Source organism: Balaenoptera ricei, chromosome 2 (assembly GCF_028023285.1).
Source record: "Balaenoptera ricei isolate mBalRic1 chromosome 2, mBalRic1.hap2, whole genome shotgun sequence".
Taxonomy (NCBI): domain Eukaryota; kingdom Metazoa; phylum Chordata; class Mammalia; order Artiodactyla; family Balaenopteridae; genus Balaenoptera; species Balaenoptera ricei.
Genome location: NC_082640.1, coordinates 160,045,256 through 160,063,349, shown reverse-complemented (window position 1 = coordinate 160,063,349; position 18,094 = coordinate 160,045,256). Strand labels below are relative to the sequence as shown.

The 18,094-nt window shown below is 55.1% G+C and overlaps 1 protein-coding gene across 1 annotated transcript; it reads right to left on the bottom strand.

Annotated features, from left to right (window-relative positions):
• Window positions 1-340: 340 nt before the first annotated feature.
• Window positions 341-17,890, bottom strand: VSX2 (visual system homeobox 2). The gene is made up of 5 exons (XM_059915779.1): window positions 17,521-17,890; window positions 16,134-16,218; window positions 12,117-12,240; window positions 1,497-1,677; window positions 341-666 (listed from the first exon to the last, which is right to left on the bottom strand). The coding sequence occupies exons 1-5, from the start codon at window positions 17,888-17,890 to the stop codon at window positions 341-343; spliced, it is 1,086 nt and encodes a 361-aa protein (XP_059771762.1).
• Between the last annotated feature and the right edge of the window lie 204 nt (window positions 17,891-18,094).

Sequence of the window (18,094 nt, the reverse complement as noted above, 5' to 3'; positions counted from 1 at the left end):
AGTAAGGGGTGGATTCGGACACGGAGAGCCGCCAAAGGACTGAGTTGAAAGCAGCTTGAGGGGGTGGTCTGGGGCGGCAAGAAGGCTTCTGAGGCAGGTCTGTTAGGAGGAGGAGGAGGGTGCTGGACAGGTCAGGACTAGGTAGGGATGTCGCAGCGTGGCCCAAAGCCTCAGCCAGGACTGAGTTGTGCCTGAAGTCCCCCGGGGGTCACAGAGGGCCTGTGGGGTGGGGGAGGGCGGCAGAAACCAGGCCTGGGCCCCGCCTCTGAGAACACCTCCCAGCACCACAGGCCCCGAGCAGAGCAGAGTCCTGGGGCTCCGGGGTCTGCGCGCCCTTGACCTAAGCCATGTCCTCGAGCTGCGGCGGACTCAGCTTCTCCGCTGGCCTGTCTTCGTCCGTGGCCTCCTCCCGCGCCGGCTCCTCGCCGTTCCGGGCCAGGCTGTCGGGCCCGGACACAGTCCCCAGCACTTTGGTGCTGTGCTCCTGCGCTCTGGCTCGGAGCGCGGCGATGCTGTTCTCCCTCAGTTCCTCCTGGGACATGGCGGCCGGGGGGTCGGGACCCCGCTCCTCCGGCTCCATCTTGTCGAGCTTGGGCAGGGCCTGACGCTCCGCCTCGGGCTTCCTCCCCGACTCGGCTGCCGCCTCCAGCGACTTTTTGTGCATCCCTAAAAAGAATTGTTGGTATTCGGGTTTAGAAAAGCGCCTGGGAAAGCCATCTTGAACTGAAAACGGCAAAGATAGAGAGAGGCCAGAATTAAGGACGAGCAGAAAGCCTTACTTTCATACACCGCAGTCACGCGAGTCCCAGGGGTCGGGGCCGGGGCAGCGGGAGGGGGGCTGGGGATGGGGCTGCGGACCAGCAGCGGGGCACCAGGCCTGCAGAGGGCTTCTCCCAGCCAAGTCCCTGGGCACCTGGCCCCCGGGAGTCCTTTCTGTCCCTTCCCGAGCACAGCACTTGCTCCCCGAGCCCTCCCTTTTGGGATTCCAGATCTCAGAACTCCAAGATAAGCTGGCGCTGCTGTCAGACACAGGTCCAGATGGCAGATGGGGGAGGATGGCAGGTGGAGAGACTTAGGGGGAAGAAGTCCTTTGGGCAAAGCCAGAATGGTGGCCAAAGGGACTAGAGGTCCCCTCAACCCCCAAGAGGGGCTGTTTCATTCACCACAACCCCAGCTCCAGCCAAGGGAAGAGGAGGATACAACCCTGGGGCAATAGCCACCCCCTGCTCACAGGACAAAAGAACCCACAGGGGGCATCCGTCCAGGATGAGAGTCCTAGGCACCCAGTAGGTGGGTGCGAGGGACAGGCACCAAGCCCTGGGTGCAGCCTGCCCTCTGAGCCCCCCAAGGGAGCCCGGGAGACCGGCTTTGGAGGGCCTCTCTCCTGCCAGGCTGTTGTGGCCAGGCGTCCCTGCTCCAGGGCTCTGTCCCCTCCTCCAGGGAGCCCGCTCCCCTCACCACGGGGGCCGGGCCCCAGGGAGAGTGCAGGCTCTTACCCAGCAGCCACGGGGCGCAGGAGTCCATGATGCCATCTTTGGCGGACTTGAGGATGGACTCCGGCAGGGGGATGGAGTGGCGCACCATGGCCCCGTACAGCCCATACTCCGCCATGACGCTGCTCCGGCCCCAGCACTTCTCCCGCTTCCTCCACTTGGCTCTTCGGTTCTGGAACCAGACCTGTAAGTGCAGACGAACAGGTCAGGGGCGTCCTCCACCAGGCAGAGGCCAGGCCACTACCCCGCTGTGTCTGCTTGGAGTTAACGGACCCGCCTCTTTGACTGCCAACGGCCCCATTCCCCTGTGACTTCGCTTTCTACAGCAGGGCATCCTTATTTAAGCTCACCTACCCCGAAGTACCCCTGGGGTTCCTCCAGGCTCAGGGTGTCCAGAATGAGATACAAGTCCTGTGAGAATATGATGGGCAAAATTTTTTTTTTTTTAAATCAAAGCAGTTTAAGGTGATGGAGTACGGACACCTCCTGGACAGGGTCTAGCAGATGGGCAGTTCCCCATGTGGTCCTCAGTTTGCAGCCGAGAAGCCCGACCCTCATAGCTCTCTTGCAAGTATTCACACCTCCAGCATACAAACAGAATCCCTTTTCTGACTCGCAGAGGACAAAGTCCTTTCCAGTGCCTTTGGTTCAGGGCTCTTTCTCCACCCGAACGGCAGAGGCCAGAGCAGTCCCGGCAGGCGAGGTCAATGTGGACTCAGGCAGCACAGGGCTTTTCATCCAGGTGTCAGGAAGCCTGGGAACAGCTGCAAAGCACGGCAGGGGACACTCCCAAGAGGCCTGAGTCAGCCTCCCTTCTCTGCCCTGTCCTGGCCAAGTCCTGCCCCGCCATGGTGTCCTCCATTCACCCACTGTGCACAATTTTGGACCTAACTCTGAATGACATTTGGGGGAGCTGGGCAGCCATCCTTCAGTCAGGGAAGGAAGACAAAATTCTTCTGGTGTGAGGAGCACGTGAAGGTAGGGACCTAGGAGAGTGCGGTGGGAGACACTCTAGGGGATGCTTCTCTGGCCCCAAAGCTGACTGGTGCAGGGTCTGAAAGAGCATGGGGTGGGCTGGGGGTATCAGCAACAGTCCAGCCTGGTTTTTGGAGGAGATCCCAGGGTCCCTTTCATGCATGGAGGAGGGGGGAATTTCTTGGTCCCCCCAAGCATTTTTCCTGACGCTTCCGCCAGATGACAGGAGCCAGAGCCAGGGACAGCTGCACTGTCCCTCAAGCAGGTGAGAGGCCCACGGCAGACCGGGGGTCTCTGGAAGGACCTCAGGCCCGCCAGCCCCCTCTGGTCCCCTCACAGCCCCTCCAGGCCCTGACCCCGGGGGCGGCGAGTCATCCAAGCGCCCCGGGAAGTGGGGGGATGGGGGGAGGGCAGAGGCGGGTTCGGGGAAAATCTATTAGTTTCCTGGGTGATTTCCATTCCCTCACCTCGGCCAGGTCCCCGCCCTTCCCTCCGGGCCCCCTCCCCCGCCCCCGGCGGCGGAGGTTTCAGCTTTTGATGAAAAATTGCTCCAGCTCTATTCAGGAGGCGGCAAAAGAAGAGTCACCCCCAGGGGCAGCCCTGGGCTGATTGAAAAATAAGTTAATTTCCGTTTGAATCGATGGGCCTCAAGCACTGAAATATCACGGGAAATTAAAGCGGCTGCTCTCTCGGGAGCCGCAGCATTGACCTGCACTAATTAATGCTGGGGAGGCAGAGCGAGCCGCGCCGCGAGCCGCTCCCCCTCCCCGGGGGACCCCAAACACTTCTCATTTAACTAATTAGACGGGGAAAATTGGGTGTTAATTTGTTTAGAATTTTTTCCCCTCTTCCCCCACGGCAGCTCCCTCCCCGGCCCCCTCCCCACGCGGGGGCGCGGGAAATGAATGCGGGGCTCGCCGGCAGATGGCTGCCCCGGTCACTCTGCAATCTTCTCCGACTTGATTGCTTGATTAGGTCGTTAGCACATTAAAAAAAAAAAAATTGCTTGCCGTCTGGCGCTGGCGTGATGAGTGGGACGCGCGGCAGCGCCTGGGTAATTTATCTTTTTATACGGCAAAGAATTTGATTTCAATCTGCAGATATATGGGGAGCCTTTGACACCTGTTTAACATCGCGCCGCTGACAGCTTAACCCTTTGCTGCCTCGGTCTCGCTCGGGGAGGCCTCGGCGGGGGCTCGGAGTCCGCGCGCCCCTGCGGTTCCCGCCGCCGCCGCCAGGTGGCGGAGTGAGCTCCCTGGCAGCTCCCGACAGCCCGGAGTCTGCGGTGGAGAGCGGCCGGCCACATCCAGCAGGGGGCACCCCGGCCGCACCCCCAAGGCTCCCAGAGCCCCGCGGTCACAGACGTTCTGTGGGGCTGCTTCCAGACCGCACGGTCCTCGCACATCTTTAAGTTGACCCAAATGTGTGTAACCTGTTTTGGCATTTCTTCATTTGTAAATAACTGGGAACCTCTAAAAATGGGAGAGATGCGGCCTCAGACACCCCGGGCCTCTCCATCCTCACACTGACCCGCGCCCGCGCTGTTAGAAAATGATCGCTCGTCCCTCCCTGGGCGGCGCCGCCTCCGGTGAGCCGCACCGTTGCCACCACCGGGTTTGGCACCTGCCGTCCCTGCTGGAGAGCTGCGGAGCTAATGCAAGGCCTCCCTCTGGTCTGGACCCAGACCTCACTCAGTGAACCTGGGCCAAGGAAAGGGTTTATGTAATTTGAAGGCTACTAGATGGCTGCGCTCCGTGCACTGAAGAGCGGAAAGCGGTGCGCCATGCGAGTTCGGGCTAACTCGGCCATCGACCTAGCCTGGCTCTGCGATGTGTTTAGATCTCTCCCCTGCGGCCCTGCCTGTCCCGCAGGCCCTCTGCCCTACCCAAAGCCTGAAGTTTGTCTGAGACCTCTGTCCTGTTCTATCTTCCTTCCCATTAGCACTTAGTCGTCCTCTACAAGTACTCGTCTCAAGCTTTTTTGCACAGAGGAAAAATCTAAAAGGACTAAGCCACAGAAAGGTGTAAGTGACTTCTGGTTTCATCCACCTCACAGAGAAGACAGCAAAGAATGAACCCCTTGGCGATGGAATTCCAAGGTGGAATTCCAAGTCTGACCACAGAGGGTTGGGAAGGTTATCTTTATGAATCTAAGTAAGCCATCTACCTCCTGGGCAGATGACCTTCCTGCTTAAATATTAAATATGGTGCATTACAAAACAACAAGGCCACAAGCCCTTAACTGGAACCCATTGGGACCAGACTCCAGAATGTTTTGGATTTTAGAAAAAATATGTGATGCATATACTACATGTTATGTAACATCCTGCAGCAGCAGCAGTACCCCATAGTCAAACCAGCTTTGATTTCTGCAGCAAAACATACACATATTCATAAGGGACAAATAAACAGCATGAGGTCAGATCTGGTTTTTGCCAAGAATGAGTTCTGTTGACAAACTGATGAAAGAAGTGTCTCTTTTCAGTACGGTTTAGAGTCAGGTATTCTGGGGACTTCCCTGGCGGTCCAGTGGTTAAGACTCCGAGCTCCCAATGCAGGGGGCGAGGGTTCGAGCCCTGATCGGGGAACTAAGATCCCACATACTGCATGGCACAGCAAAAAAATAAATAAATAAAAATAAATAGAATCAGGTATTCTGGAGAAGGGATTGTGGAGTAAACAAAAGCAGAGATGCTCACTACCCACTCCCGCTCCCCCCGCCCCCCCAAGTGTGGATGCCTGGAAAGGTGCATTGCCCTGGCTTCCCCAGGATTCCATGAGCTTGAGAGGGGGGCAGGGCTCTCAGATGGAAACAGCATCTTTCTTGGAACACTGAAGAAGGGGGTGCAGACTTGGGATTCAGATCATCTCCGGGGCCTGTAAACAGAACCGTTTTCCTCAGTCTCCTAATTTGGACAAATGAATAACTGGTCTGCAGATCAGACTTTGCCCACAGATGCTCCAAGGGGAGTTGGTGCCAGCTGGTCGCTCAAACCAGGAGTCATCCAGACCCTTGGTTATGGGCTCCTGGAATGCCTGGCTCTTTGAAGAACAGATGCTGCTCCAGTTTATGGAGGAAACCTGGACAGCCAAAACAATTTCTTTGTAGGACAGCTGGCAGGGAAGCTGTGGCATTGGTGCCTTGGAGGCAAGAGGACAAGGAATTAGAATTAACCCTAACCACTCTTCATATTTGCCTTTCTCTTCCCTTCCTGGAAGCAACCAGCATGTGTGCAGAACTTAAACATTTGCAAGAAGCACTGAAAGCAGCCAGTCCTGAACTGGAATTCCCAACTGTGACAAAAATTGCTGTGTGATCCTGGGCAAGTTACTTGCTCTCTCTCAGTCTCAGTCCCTTCAAGCATAAAATAAGAATACAAAAAAAAAAAAAAAGAATACCTACTTTTCTGGGTTGTTTCAGGAATTAATGAAATAAGTGAAAGTGCCTAAAATCAGTGTTTGTCACACAGAAGGTGCTCAATAAAAACTAATTATTATTTCAGTGGAGGCACAGAAAGTCAGTGGGAGTCGTGCAGGGGTCAGCTTAATCAATGGCATTACCTGCCCTTCTGGCCCCCTCCACGTGCTCTGCAGCAAGGCTGGACTGACAAATAATAACAATAACAACAGTAACAACTCCAGGAGGTGTGATGGGGGGACAGAGCTAACCTTCAGGCTGTAAGATTTTAATACAGATAGCCTCGAGTTTCCCCTCTAGGGGCCAAACAGATGCCCCTGCAACTCTCCCGCATTTCTAATGTTTCCCAGACCCTTGAGGCTCAAATGCAAGAGACCATCCATGCAGTTGGCTATGATCAGGAGCTAGAAGACTTAGGTTGGAGATCCCTGCTCTATCTCCAACTGCCTTTGTGACTTTGGGTGCATTTCTTAACCTTTCTGAGCTTCCGATTCTTCCTCTGCCCTATGATACCACTTCCTTGCAGGTTTGTTGTAAAAATTCAACAGAATAGTGCATGGGAAATGCCTGGCATGTTGTAAGAACTGAAAAACGTTGGCCTGATGCTGGGCGAATTCTGGGGACAAATGTGCTACGAGATGAGGATTTGCTTTCAAGCAAATGCTCGGTGACACTTTCCCCATAAGGCCGGGTCCTCCCATCTCCCACCTTTGACATGTTTTTTCAGCATTTAGGCCCCCTTTCCTGCTTGGTCTCTTGGTTCTGGCAAGCCCACAATATTCCTTCAATCTCTCTCTCACTTTCCTGACTGCGCACTTTCTGGAAGACACTGCTCCACTCTCAAGGAAGTCGGGTCTGGAACTCTTCAGGAGAGCCTGCGTGCAGGCCCCAGCAAGGACCAGAGCCCTGCCTTCCACTTCAGGGCCTCCAAGTGCCTGAGAAGCGGCCTACAAGGGACATCAAGGGTCACCAACTTGGTAGTCCCAGGGAAAGGAGAGGGGGAAGATCTTCTAGCTCAGGAAAGAGCCTGGGTTTCCTGGTACACTTCCCTTCACAGGTGGTGCCCAGCAGCACTCAGAGAGCCCAGACAGGAGGCCTCTGGCTGTCGACAGCTGGTCTGCCAGGTGCCTCCACACCTGGCAGAGAGGGTCCCAAGAGCTCGTGCCTCCAAGGATGGACTGGACCCAGGAAAGGGCTTCTTGCCAAATGGATGCTCTTCTGCCGCAGGGCACCCATCGAGCCGGCAGGCAACATTGTCAGCTGTCTTTCTCCCTTTGTGGGTAACCAGGGCTTCTCTTGTATTCACAAGTTCCCAGCCTTGTATCCCCACAGGACTATGTGCCCAGGCCTCCTTCCCTCTGCAGTCCCTCCAGGATCGCCCCACTAAAGGAGACATCTTGCATGATAGATGCTCTGCACCTTCTGGCCCCTTGGCTACCCCAGGCCCTGCCCTCCAATCTTGCCCCAGGCCATTGGGCCCGGCTTTTTTGGCCATGTGGCACTTTCCATCATATTCACTTAGCTTCTCTCCTCTCCTCTGACTGGAAGCTGATTAATCTGGGCTCATTGCTGGCGTGATTTAACGACCTCACACTCCACATCCACTCAGCACTTCTGACAGCATATTTCAGCACACCCTTTCCAGTCCCAGCTTCAGGCCCAAAGAAGCCTGGCCTTGCTGTAGCCTCTGATGTCCACTAGGGGCAGCTCTGCCCATGTTTCCTGGCAGCCCCATGCAGCATCCTTCCCTGAACCTCTGGACAGGTCATCCCACCAGGTTACCCAATACTCCACTTTCTTCCACTGATATTAACTCACTGAAAACACAGAAACTCTTTTCCTGAGCCTCTGACCCAGCATTTTTACACTGGCTACACACAATCACCTGGAGAGCTTTAAAAACTTCCAGGCTCCACATCAAACCAAACCTAGCATTGCTAGGTGTGGGGGGCTGGCACGGGTAATTTTAAAAAGCTGCCCTGTGATCTAATAAACGTCCCGGGCTGAGACACACGGAAACCCTTTCCCATCCAGGCAGCTATCTTCTAACTTCTGGAATATAATCCCCTAAAACTTTGTTCCCTACCCTTGGGAGGGGACCACTTTAAAAGAGGCAGAATGGAACAGTGCTAGTCAGAGAGTCCAAATCTCATCCTTCCAAACACACCAGGCTGCTAAGAGTGGAGGTGACATGTCTCTGTTCACTTTGCGCATCCATATCTCTGCAATGGAGGCATTTTAAATAAATACAACTCTTGTCAGAAAAAATACAGTAAACACATAAGTGAATATCTTAATATTCTCCTATCTTACAACTCTGAGAATGAGTGACCACACAGAGGAAATAAAGTCAATCTGGGAATCCATTTTCTCTTCCCCAGGGCTGACGTCCGGCAGGGGCTTCCAGAATGCCATACCCTAGCATTTCTCAGAGACACAAAAAGGACTTCGTGTCTGAGTCTGATATGAAGAGTGGAAATCCCTTCTTCCCCCAGCAATGCACCTTATCCCTTTACACTCCAACCCAGAGAGATGTAGAGGGAGGAAGTGCTTGCCCTCAAAGCACAAAGGCAGAGGGAATCGCCACTACTGAGGCAGCTGGTCCCTCATCACTGCAATTCGCATTAATTATTCCAGTTTCTGTAGATGGGTGCTCCCGTTTCCCTCATTTGCTCTCCCGAGATAGTACTTGAGTACCGGGTTTGAATCCCAGTCCACCACTTACTTCACCTCTCAGCCCTTCAGTTTCCTCATCCAGAAAATGGGGATAAGAATAGCATCTAACTCATCCAGCTTTTGTGAGGATGTAATGAAAAAGGGCATGGAAAGCACTTACTATCTGGGACAATGCTATGTACTAATAATGCCAATAACAATACTTTTGTTAAATTATTTTAGATAATTTTTGTTATTATTAGTTCACAAATGAGTAATCTGAGGCTCAGAGTTTGATTTGCTGGCCGTGAAACAAAGATTAGAAGTAGGTGTGTCTGACTTTTCACATCTACACTGTGTTCTCATTAGACATTGGACAGTAGGTCTCAGACACATCCAGGGGCTTACTTGGGTTGACCCAGCAAAAGTGTGTGTCCAATGGCAGCCCAGGGGCCCAGTGAGAGAGGCGATTCTGAGGAGGCTGCTCTCTGGGAGGGATGCCTCCTCTTCCCTTTACAGATGGCTTGGCCTCTGCCAGGCCTGGTGGGTGTCAGAGCCAGAACTAAGATCTGGGTCCCTGACTGGATATCCAGTCCAATAACCCTTCCATTCCACCTGAGAATGTCTAACTTCAGACTTGGAGCCTCTAATGACTGCCCTTCCCCTTAAGCCTCAACACATAGACAGAGGCCTGAAAGCTGGGGGAGGGGAGGGGACTGGCTCTGAGTGGTAGGGTCCATCCTTAGATGCACTGGTTCCACTGAACCAACATGCTGAGAGGAAATGAGGAGGAAGGGTGGCAGTGTAGTGAAGTAAGTGTTCTAGAGTCTAAAGGGACTCAGGTCTGAACTCTGGGCCTCAGGTTCCCCACCTGTAAAGTGGGAATAGTAATAGTACCTAGTCCATCGGGCATTCTGAGGATTCTTTGGGAATAGAATACAGAAACTAACACAACATTGTAAAGCAATTATACTCCAGTAAAAAAATTTTTTTTTAAAAAGAATATACATAAACTATCTCTGGAAGGAACCAAAGGAAACTGGTAGCCCCTGGAGGGACTGCTGGTGGACAGTGGCAAGGGTGACTCATGTTTCACCCTTTTGAACCCATGTACCTGAATTTGCCCATTCAAAAAATAATTTTTTTATGAGTGAGTTTTGGGGGTTTTTAGAACAGTACCTAGTACTCAATAAATATCGGGTTTTTTTTTTAAAAAAAGAAGATTTGATACAGGCCTCCCACCTGACATCAAATCATCTCTGTTCCTCCGGCTTCAAGTCAAAGCAAAGGCTTCAAACCCAAGAGGCAGGCAGTGAATGAGTGGGCTTTAGGTGCAGCCTAAATGGACCTTAGGTGGGTCCCTGTGTCCCCCCACTTACTAGTTGCTTGGCCTTGGGCAGTTGCTGGGCCTCACTTTCCTCAGTTATAAAAGGAGGCTAATGTTCTCTCCCCCACAGGCTGTCGCCAGGATTTAATGAGATCAGAGCTCAAACCAAGTGAGCTGGGCCCATGCCGGACCCACTGGAACACACCACACACATGGCTCATCACACCTGCAGCTGCCACTGTCATCCCCATTTTACAGATGAGCAATGGGAAGCTCGGGCTGGTGAAGTAACTTGTCCACAGTCACTCAGCTGGTAACTGGTGAGGCCAGGACAGTCTGGCTCCGGAGTTGGTGTCCCTAACCGCTGCACCACCCTGCCTCTCCTGTGCATGTCCCATGGTTAGAACACTGGGCACATGGGAACTGCTCTGTGGGATAGAGCTGTGACTGCCACCAATAGATGTTAAGACCTTTCCCAGGCCACTTGGTAAAACAGTTGGGGGCACAGCTATTTGACAACTCACAAACACCTTCTGGGGGCATCATTTAGCCAAAGAACCAGGCGGTGCTGGAGGAGTTGGAGAGATCCTTGCCTTGGTTCTCCCATGACCACAAATTCCACAGCCAGTCCTCACAATCCAGGGAATCAATGTACTCCACACTCTTGGCTCCTCCATGCTGGTTCTGGTGGCTTCAGACACCACCCTGTAGACAATGCCCCCGGCAATTTTAAAAAGCCTACAGTCTGACGGCTGGGCATTTACAGCAATGCAGTGACAGCCGAGGGCGAGCTTCCCCAGATCTTTCAGACACTCCCACCCACCACCACCACCACAGCCAAAGGGATTTCAGGACAAGCCACCGCAAGAGACAAGCTGTTCTTTCCTGCTGGTCAGTAGCGCAAATGTGGGACCAACCAGCGGGGAAATCGGGCAGCCTCACCCCACCCCCGCTGCTCGTCATGACCACACACACACACACACACACACACACACAAACACACACACACAAGATCCAGAAGCAACACCCAGCCTTTTCCCACTGGAACTCAGTTGCGGGGGGCTGGGGGATGATGGATCCAGGCCACCACGGATAATGCGCCAAACAGATAATCTGCTTATGAATAATTGAGCTTATTGTTAGTGTCACTGTCTAAAGCCATTGGCTGAAATTCCCCATAGACTTCCAGCGGAGAGGCAGGCTCTTCTGGAAAAGCAGCTCAAGCCTCGTTTCCCATTCTCTGGTTCTCCAGTGAGGGAGCGCAAGGAACCTACACACCTTACTTGGTTCCTCTGGACTTGTCCCCTACCCCCCCCACCAACTCACATCACACGTGGAGACACAAAGGAGGAGGAGATTCGGAGCAGAAGGGGTTTCAGGAAGTCGGGACCCTCTCCGCCCTTTTCCAGCCTGGGCAGTCAACTACTCCGGGCCACTCAGGTGTCCCGATAGGAGCAGCTTTGATTAAAGGTCTTGATCCAACTAAGGCAACCCCAAAGCTTCTGGAAGTGTTCCTCCACCGCATCACTTCTTCCTGCTCTTGGAGGCCCTGTCTGGAGAATCATCAGACTTCATCTCCTCCCGAAGAAATGATTAAGCAGCCCACTCCTGCCCAGCTAGGGGCGTCCTGGACTTGGGAGGATCCTGCCACTGATGAAAGGAGGCTGGGCGCCCAGCAGAGCTGAGGACAGCCCAGTCCAGGTCAGGGCTGGTTCCGCCACAAAACTCTCCAGCGAGGGGGAGGGGCTTAATGAGCACATTGTGGGCCAGATCTGGGAGAAGTCAAGGAGCCAGAGCCCTGGGCAAGGCCAGCTGTTGGGTTGTGAGGAGGAAGGAGGCTCAGGTAGATGGAGGTGGTGGGGAGTAGATAGGAAGGGAGGGGGCAACCTCTTCTTCATGGGGAAGCAGTGGAAGGAAGGGAGACAGATGCTCCCCCAGCCCCAGGCACCCAGAGAGGCCTGGGGCCACCTCCAGGTGCATGGTTTGTCTCACATACTCCTCAGGAAGCCCACAGTGCAGCAGCAGGCCTCGCCTCCTCTGCTAAGTCTCTTGTTCCCCCAGCAGTGCCCATCTCACATGGTAGGCATTCAGCAAACACCTGCTTGCTTAAATGAACTGTTGTGCATGAGGACATGATTACAGGCAAGCACACACTCTGCTGCGGGTTGGGACATGGGTGTCTGGGAGCCTGGGGCAGTCAATGTCCCTGAGGGTAAGGAAAGTGTGAGAGAGGGTCTCAGAGCTGTTACCTGTATCCTGTCTTCGGGGAGCTCCGTTTTCATGGCCAACATCTCCCGGGCATAGACGTCTGGGTAGTGGGCCTCATTGAATGCCTTCTCCAGCTCCTCTAGCTGGTAGGAGGTAAAGATTGTCCTGAGGGGAGCAAAAAAAGTCAGTCAGGACCCCCAAAATGGAAAAAGCTGTCCCAGAGTGGACAGAATGGCCTTCCCCCATGGCTCCTGGACAGACCCCAAACCCAGGCTTGGCCGGCACAATCGGATGCAACCTCGCTCCCCGCCTGCCCCCCCACCCCCATCCTCTGGACTCTTCTTCATTCAAGTCTGAGGGCCCACACTACCCTTCTGGTGGTGAGGAGTATTATTTCAGCCCTCAGTGACATGTTATACTGGGAACCTTCCTGGAAGTGCTTGGGGGGAAAGGGTGTTAAGACACAAATTTTAGAAAACTGCAGAACGCCCCTCTTCTTCCAGGCACAGCGTGGAGGGCTCACCAGGTAAATAAGTGCCTCAGCCTCATTGGGACCAGCTTCCTGGGCTCCTCTCACAGACAGGAGAGCTGATCTTTTAAACTGTACTCAGAGTTCAAAGATTCACCAGAAGGTCAAATGCAGCAGCCGCCCCAGCCCCAGCGTCTGTACAGCAGAGAACTAACTGATTCTACCAGCCCCTCACCCTACCTCAGCACGCCCGCCCTCCTCACCTGCCCAGACCTAAAGGCTCTAAGGAGCCACCCGCGGAGTCTTGGGGGCAGGGAGATGGGAAAGGGGGTGCTCTGTCCCTTCCTGGGCTCAGAAGGCAAGGGCCACCTCCCTGCCATCCCACACACAGGCTCAGCCACTCACCCAGCGGGAGCCCCATTCAAGGGAGTTTCATTCAGGTCATCCCGAGAGTGCCTTCCCACACACTCCCCCAGCGCCCACAGAGCGGTTCACATTGACCTATTTTGAGTCATAAACTGCTTTAAGAATCCAGTAAAAGCCACATCCTCTCACCCTAGCAAATGGATATGCTCCAGTACATACAGTTTTATACCTCCAAGGGGTTCATATCCCCCTTTCTTGAATAAATACACTACACACCTACTTACAGACACAAATTCTTTTTTCAGACCTGAATTTCACCAGGTTCTAGGTGACCTTTATCCTGCACCCTCATCAACAAGCTGGGGAGCAATATAGTCCAGATTTTTTCACAGACTCCACTTGTACAATGGTACATTCCCTGCTTGAGCCTCTGGGATTTGGACCCTGGAACCAGCATGGGGGTGTGTGTGGTTTAAAATCCCTCGCTGCTGCCCTCGCCTCACCCAACACAAGGAAAAAGTACAAATATCAGCCCCGTATCCTCCTCGTGCTGGTGTTGGCTTTAACGTCTTGGAGGATGATGCGGGGGATGTGGGAGAAAGAAACATTCTGCTCTTTATAGAAAATGACTGGTTTGATTCTAAATTGTTTCTCCTATCCTCTTGGGGGGAACAGAATGCTTATGTATACAGAAAGTTAATTCTTCAGAATTTTGAAGATCTGCTGCTTTCTATTCCTCTCCTGCCACTTACTGAAGGGTCCCTGAACAGACAGTCAAAATAAACAACCAAAACATGCAAGTCTTTTTCAAAACTAGGAAAACTGAGGCACACAGCTATTGGGGCGTGGCCAAAGCCAAAGAGGAAAGGTGATGGCAGGTCATTCAGAACCATTCAAGTGCCAGCCTCTGCTTGGGAGAGCTCTCATTAAAAACAAACAAACAAACAAAAAACAAAAAACAAAAAAAAACCCAAAACAAAAAAACAGACAAAAAAAAAAAACAAAACAAAAAAGAAAGGAATTAAGAAAGCAACAAAATGAAACAATGCCTCAAATCCCCCAAACTTCCCCTCATTCCCGCCTCAGCGCTAATCCACAAGTTTATGCTGATGTGCCCTCCAGGGAAGTCTCCCTGCGCCCCGCACAACGTGACCCAACCCCTGCTCCTGGCTTTACGCAGAACCCCAGACCCTTCAGTTTCCCATTGTAACCAGTCTACCAGAGCTGAGCCTTGCAGGAAAAGGGAAGAGCAAAATCTGAGAGACTCCCAAGGCTGCTGCTTCATCCCCACTCCCCTCTCTAACCCCTGCTAAGCCCCTTGTGTTTCTGGGTGATCAAGAGATGCTCGCCTCTCATCACCATATTCCAGGGTCTCTTACCTGAACTCCCCAAGTGAGAGACACTCAGTAAAACACATTTTTTACTAATTAAAAATTGCACCAGCCATTCTCCTCTCTCCAATAATCTGTTCCCTTCGTGTACCAGAAACAGCCCGAAACCTAGGGCTGTTGTCCTGTCTCCCTGGGAACCCTCCAGAGCACCCAAATTTTCCCTGGTGGAGACGGTATCAGGTGAGGATAGAGGGTTAGAAAACTTAAGCATGGACTTTCGGCCGTGGGTCAGTCAGCTCCAAGCGCCGCACAAGGAGATGTCCCCATGCAGAAACACTGCTCCTGGGGGTGCTTTGTCCGGGGCTCTCCTGGCTGTGGGAATCCCTCCCCCACCCCTATTCGGCCAGCAGCACAGAAGCCGGTCAGCCGGACTCCAACCTGCCCTCCGGGTCCCTGTCCCTGCTGGAGGTCCCTGTCCAGGCTCCAGAGGCTGACAGGATTACCCCCACCCTGCCACCAGCATGATATGGATGCATCGGAAGTGTTTTAATGAATATTTGCTGGACGGATGAATGTAAAAAGTGACCCAGGATCAGGACTAAAAACAACGTTTCCGTTTACAATTAAACAAAACAAACAAAACAAAAACAAGCAGCCGCCTGAAGGGAACAAACCGAGGTCACCAAGAAACCAAGTCAAAGTTCACCCCCATTCAAGCCAGAACCTGTTGGGGCCTGAGAGGTGAGGAAGAGCCTTTTTAAAACGTGGGAGTCATTTCCGGGGGTGAAGGAAGAGAGGAACGCAGAAAAGCACCCAGAGAAAGGGTGCAAAGAGGCTGAGAACAGATTGGGGAGAAGAGGATGGGGTGGAGAGCACCGCAGGGGGAAACGTCCACCCAGCGATCGGGAACCCCGCGGGCGCTCCATCCGCACTGGGGCGGAGAGAGATCTGGGAAAACAGAGCCGGGGTAAGCGCAGGGGCAAGCAGCACCCGCAGGAAGTCAGGTCGATTTTTGGTTCTCACTCCTTTATTTGTTGAAAACCTCCTCATACATTTGCACAAGGAATTTGTAGCGGTGGTGCAACTGCGGAAGGGAATGCGGGTCTGGGGTGGGGAATTACTTTTCAGGATATACCTTTCAGCACCTACTGTATTTTAACTTTGTGCAAGTAATGTCTATTTTTAAAATACTTAAAGAAAAACAAAAACAAAAAAACCCTCACTCTTTAGTCTGTATCCTCCAAGGCAGCCCACTCCACTCCAGCGAGGGCTTGCGGGGTCCTTGAGGGCACGCACTCCTCCCTCCGCATTTTACAGACAAGGAAACTGAGGCTTACGGATCACAGAGGAGCAGAAGCCAAAGGAAAATTTGCCATCCATGCGGATATCACGCTCGAGATTTTGCGAACGGTGGGCGCAGAAAGATAGGGGGTTGGCGGCGCTGACAGGGACGGCGGGAGAGGAATAGGGGCCGGGGCAGAGGGCAGAGGAACCGGCTCCGGCGGGAGGGGAGAGCCGATCTGCCCGCCCGGAGGTGTGCATGGCTCTCCGAATGTGCCGATGCAGGGCTGGCACCTGGGGGCCGTCAGCTCCTCTCTGGCTCGGGTTTAGCCCTAGTTGGGGGCTTTCCTTTCTCCCAGAGAAGCAGGAGAAAGCCTGAAACGGTGCCGCTTCCCCGGCGGCCGATCAAGATCCTCACCCGGCACGGCCGGACGGCAGGGCCCCGAGCGGATGTCCCCAAACAACGTCCGGTCTCCCCGTCCTGGCACAGCAGCGGACCTCAGATCTAGAGCCGGCGAAATTAGGGTCCGAGCGACCCTACCCCCGAACAGGGGACGACGGCAGGGGATAGGTGAGCAGGAAGGTGACAGAAAACGCTGCAGGGGCCTTACCTGTGTCGCCGCTTCTTCCGTTTCTTGGTCTGGTTTAAAGCCGATTTGGACATTTTTCGGTCGCTGGAGGAAACATCTTCAGAATCTGAAAAGCGGGCGGAGGCACGTGCGGCAGAATGGGGGACGCGCTCCGCAGCACCCGGGCGCGTCAGGCTCCCGAAACCCGCGGGGGCCCCACCCCCGGCGGCCTCCGGGAGCAGCCGGGCCTGCTCCGTCTCCCCGGAGAGCCCTCCGCGAGGTCTACCCCATCCCTAAGCCGCGGCTGTTTCTGCCCACGCCGGCGCCGCAATCCGGAGGTCGTGAACACATTCCGTTCTGTTTCGTTCTGAGAAGCAAAGGCCCAGACACGCCTGGGCAGGGACAGCAGGGGAGCGCGACAGCCTCCGCGGGTCGCAGGGCCCCCCGGCGGTGCCCCGGGCTCGGCGCCCTGCCCTGCACTAGCAGCCGTGGCACCGGGGTTCAGAAGGTGGCCCCCAGGAGCGGAGCCTGGGCGCGGAGAGCTGGACTCCGGGAAGGGCTGGGGGCTCCCGGGCACAACCCCCTTTCCAGTGCCCGCACCATGCGCCCCCCCCTCAGGACTGGAGAGACTGCGACGCACCACTTTTCGTTGCCCCTCCAAATAAAAATAAATTAATTAAACGAGAGCGAAAAATCGGGGAAATCGCAGAGCGCGAACCAGAGCCGGAGGGCCGAGCTGGCGGAGACGTGCGGCCGGGAAAACTGCCCGCCGAGGGCGCGGCAGGGTCGTCCAGGGGTCCCGAGCCCGCGAGGCGCCGGGATCCGACATATTGTGCCGCTTAGGTGGCATCTCGGATTGCGACCCCTTGGGCCGCCGCGGTGGCCGGGTTGTCTAAGCTCGTGAGGAGAAAATTAAAACCCAGCTGACCAATGCGGGAGGCTTGGAACGGAGGAAAGGAGGAATGAAAAGACAACTTTGGACACCAGGGCCGGGGCCCGAAGCTGGCACCTGCTTCCCGGGCCGCCAACGCCCGGAACGGAATCGGGCTCTAGAAGCGCGGGTCCTCCGAGAGGTCGGGGCCGAAGTGGAGCAATGGAAGGGGACCCCCGACTGCCCCACGCGCTCCGACACCCTAAGCCTTGTTTCCAGTGGGGCCCCAATCAGGCGCCGCGGCAGAGCCGGGCCCGACGCGGGGACCGGAGCACAGCTCGGCCGCCGGAAACACGGAGGCCAAAACGCGGCCGCAGCCGGGAGCATCCTCCGAGCCCCCGCCCCGGGCGCGCCGGCTCCAGGCCCGCGCTGCGACCGCTCGGCCTGGCACGAACTTTTGCGCCCGGAGGAGGCCTTGCGGTGCAAGCGAGAGTCGACGGCGTGGGGTTCCCGGCTCTCACCCCAGTCAGGCAGCCACACAGCCTCGCCCTCACCTACCCGAGCTGGCCGTCTGGCTGGTGTCCAGCGGCCCCGACGCTCTGCCCAGCGGCTGCAAGTGGACGCTCTGCGGGTCGGACAGCACTTCCAGGAAGGTGGGCTGTGCATAGAAACCGGGGAGCCCCCCGGGCCCCAGTAGCCCCATGCCGCCCACTCCTGCGGGACTGAGCACGGAGCGCGCAGCCAGCAAGTGCCCGGGGGCCAGACCGTCGAGGGCAGCCCGCGGGTGGGAGCTGGGGGGCTCCTTGTTCAAGCCCAGGATCTCCTGGATGCCAAACCCGGTGCACCTGCCCGGGGCGCCCCCCGAGGTACTCTTGGCCACTGTCTCGGCTTTGGGCTTGCTCAGCGCTTCCCCGGCTTTCCCCGTCATCTCTCTGCTCTTTGAAAGGGGCTGAGGCCGCAGGTCTTTTGCTCCCCCCACCCCCCCCCCGCCGGGCTCCCCGCTTCACGAAGTTGGTCCCAGGTGCCCCCTCCGATGTCTAATGCTCTGGAGCCCCAAGGAGATTCCCCTTTTATCCAACCAGGCGGCAGCCCAAGTGGGGTCAGAGCTGAGCAGCCAATCACCGGGGCCAGG

What these genes read in the sequence shown, in the direction of transcription:
- VSX2 (XM_059915779.1), bottom strand. Translation starts at nt 17,890, where the DNA reads ATGACGGGGAAAGCCGGGGAAGCGCTGAGCAAGCCCAAAGCCGAGACA. An exon ending in CAGCCAGACGGCCAGCTCGG is followed by an intron (nt 16,219 to 17,520) that starts GTAGGTGAGGGC and finishes CCCGCTTTTCAG; the next exon opens with ATTCTGAAGATGTTTCCTCC. An exon ending in CGGAAGAAGCGGCGACACAG is followed by an intron (nt 12,241 to 16,133) that starts GTAAGGCCCCTG and finishes TGCTCCCCTCAG; the next exon opens with GACAATCTTTACCTCCTACC.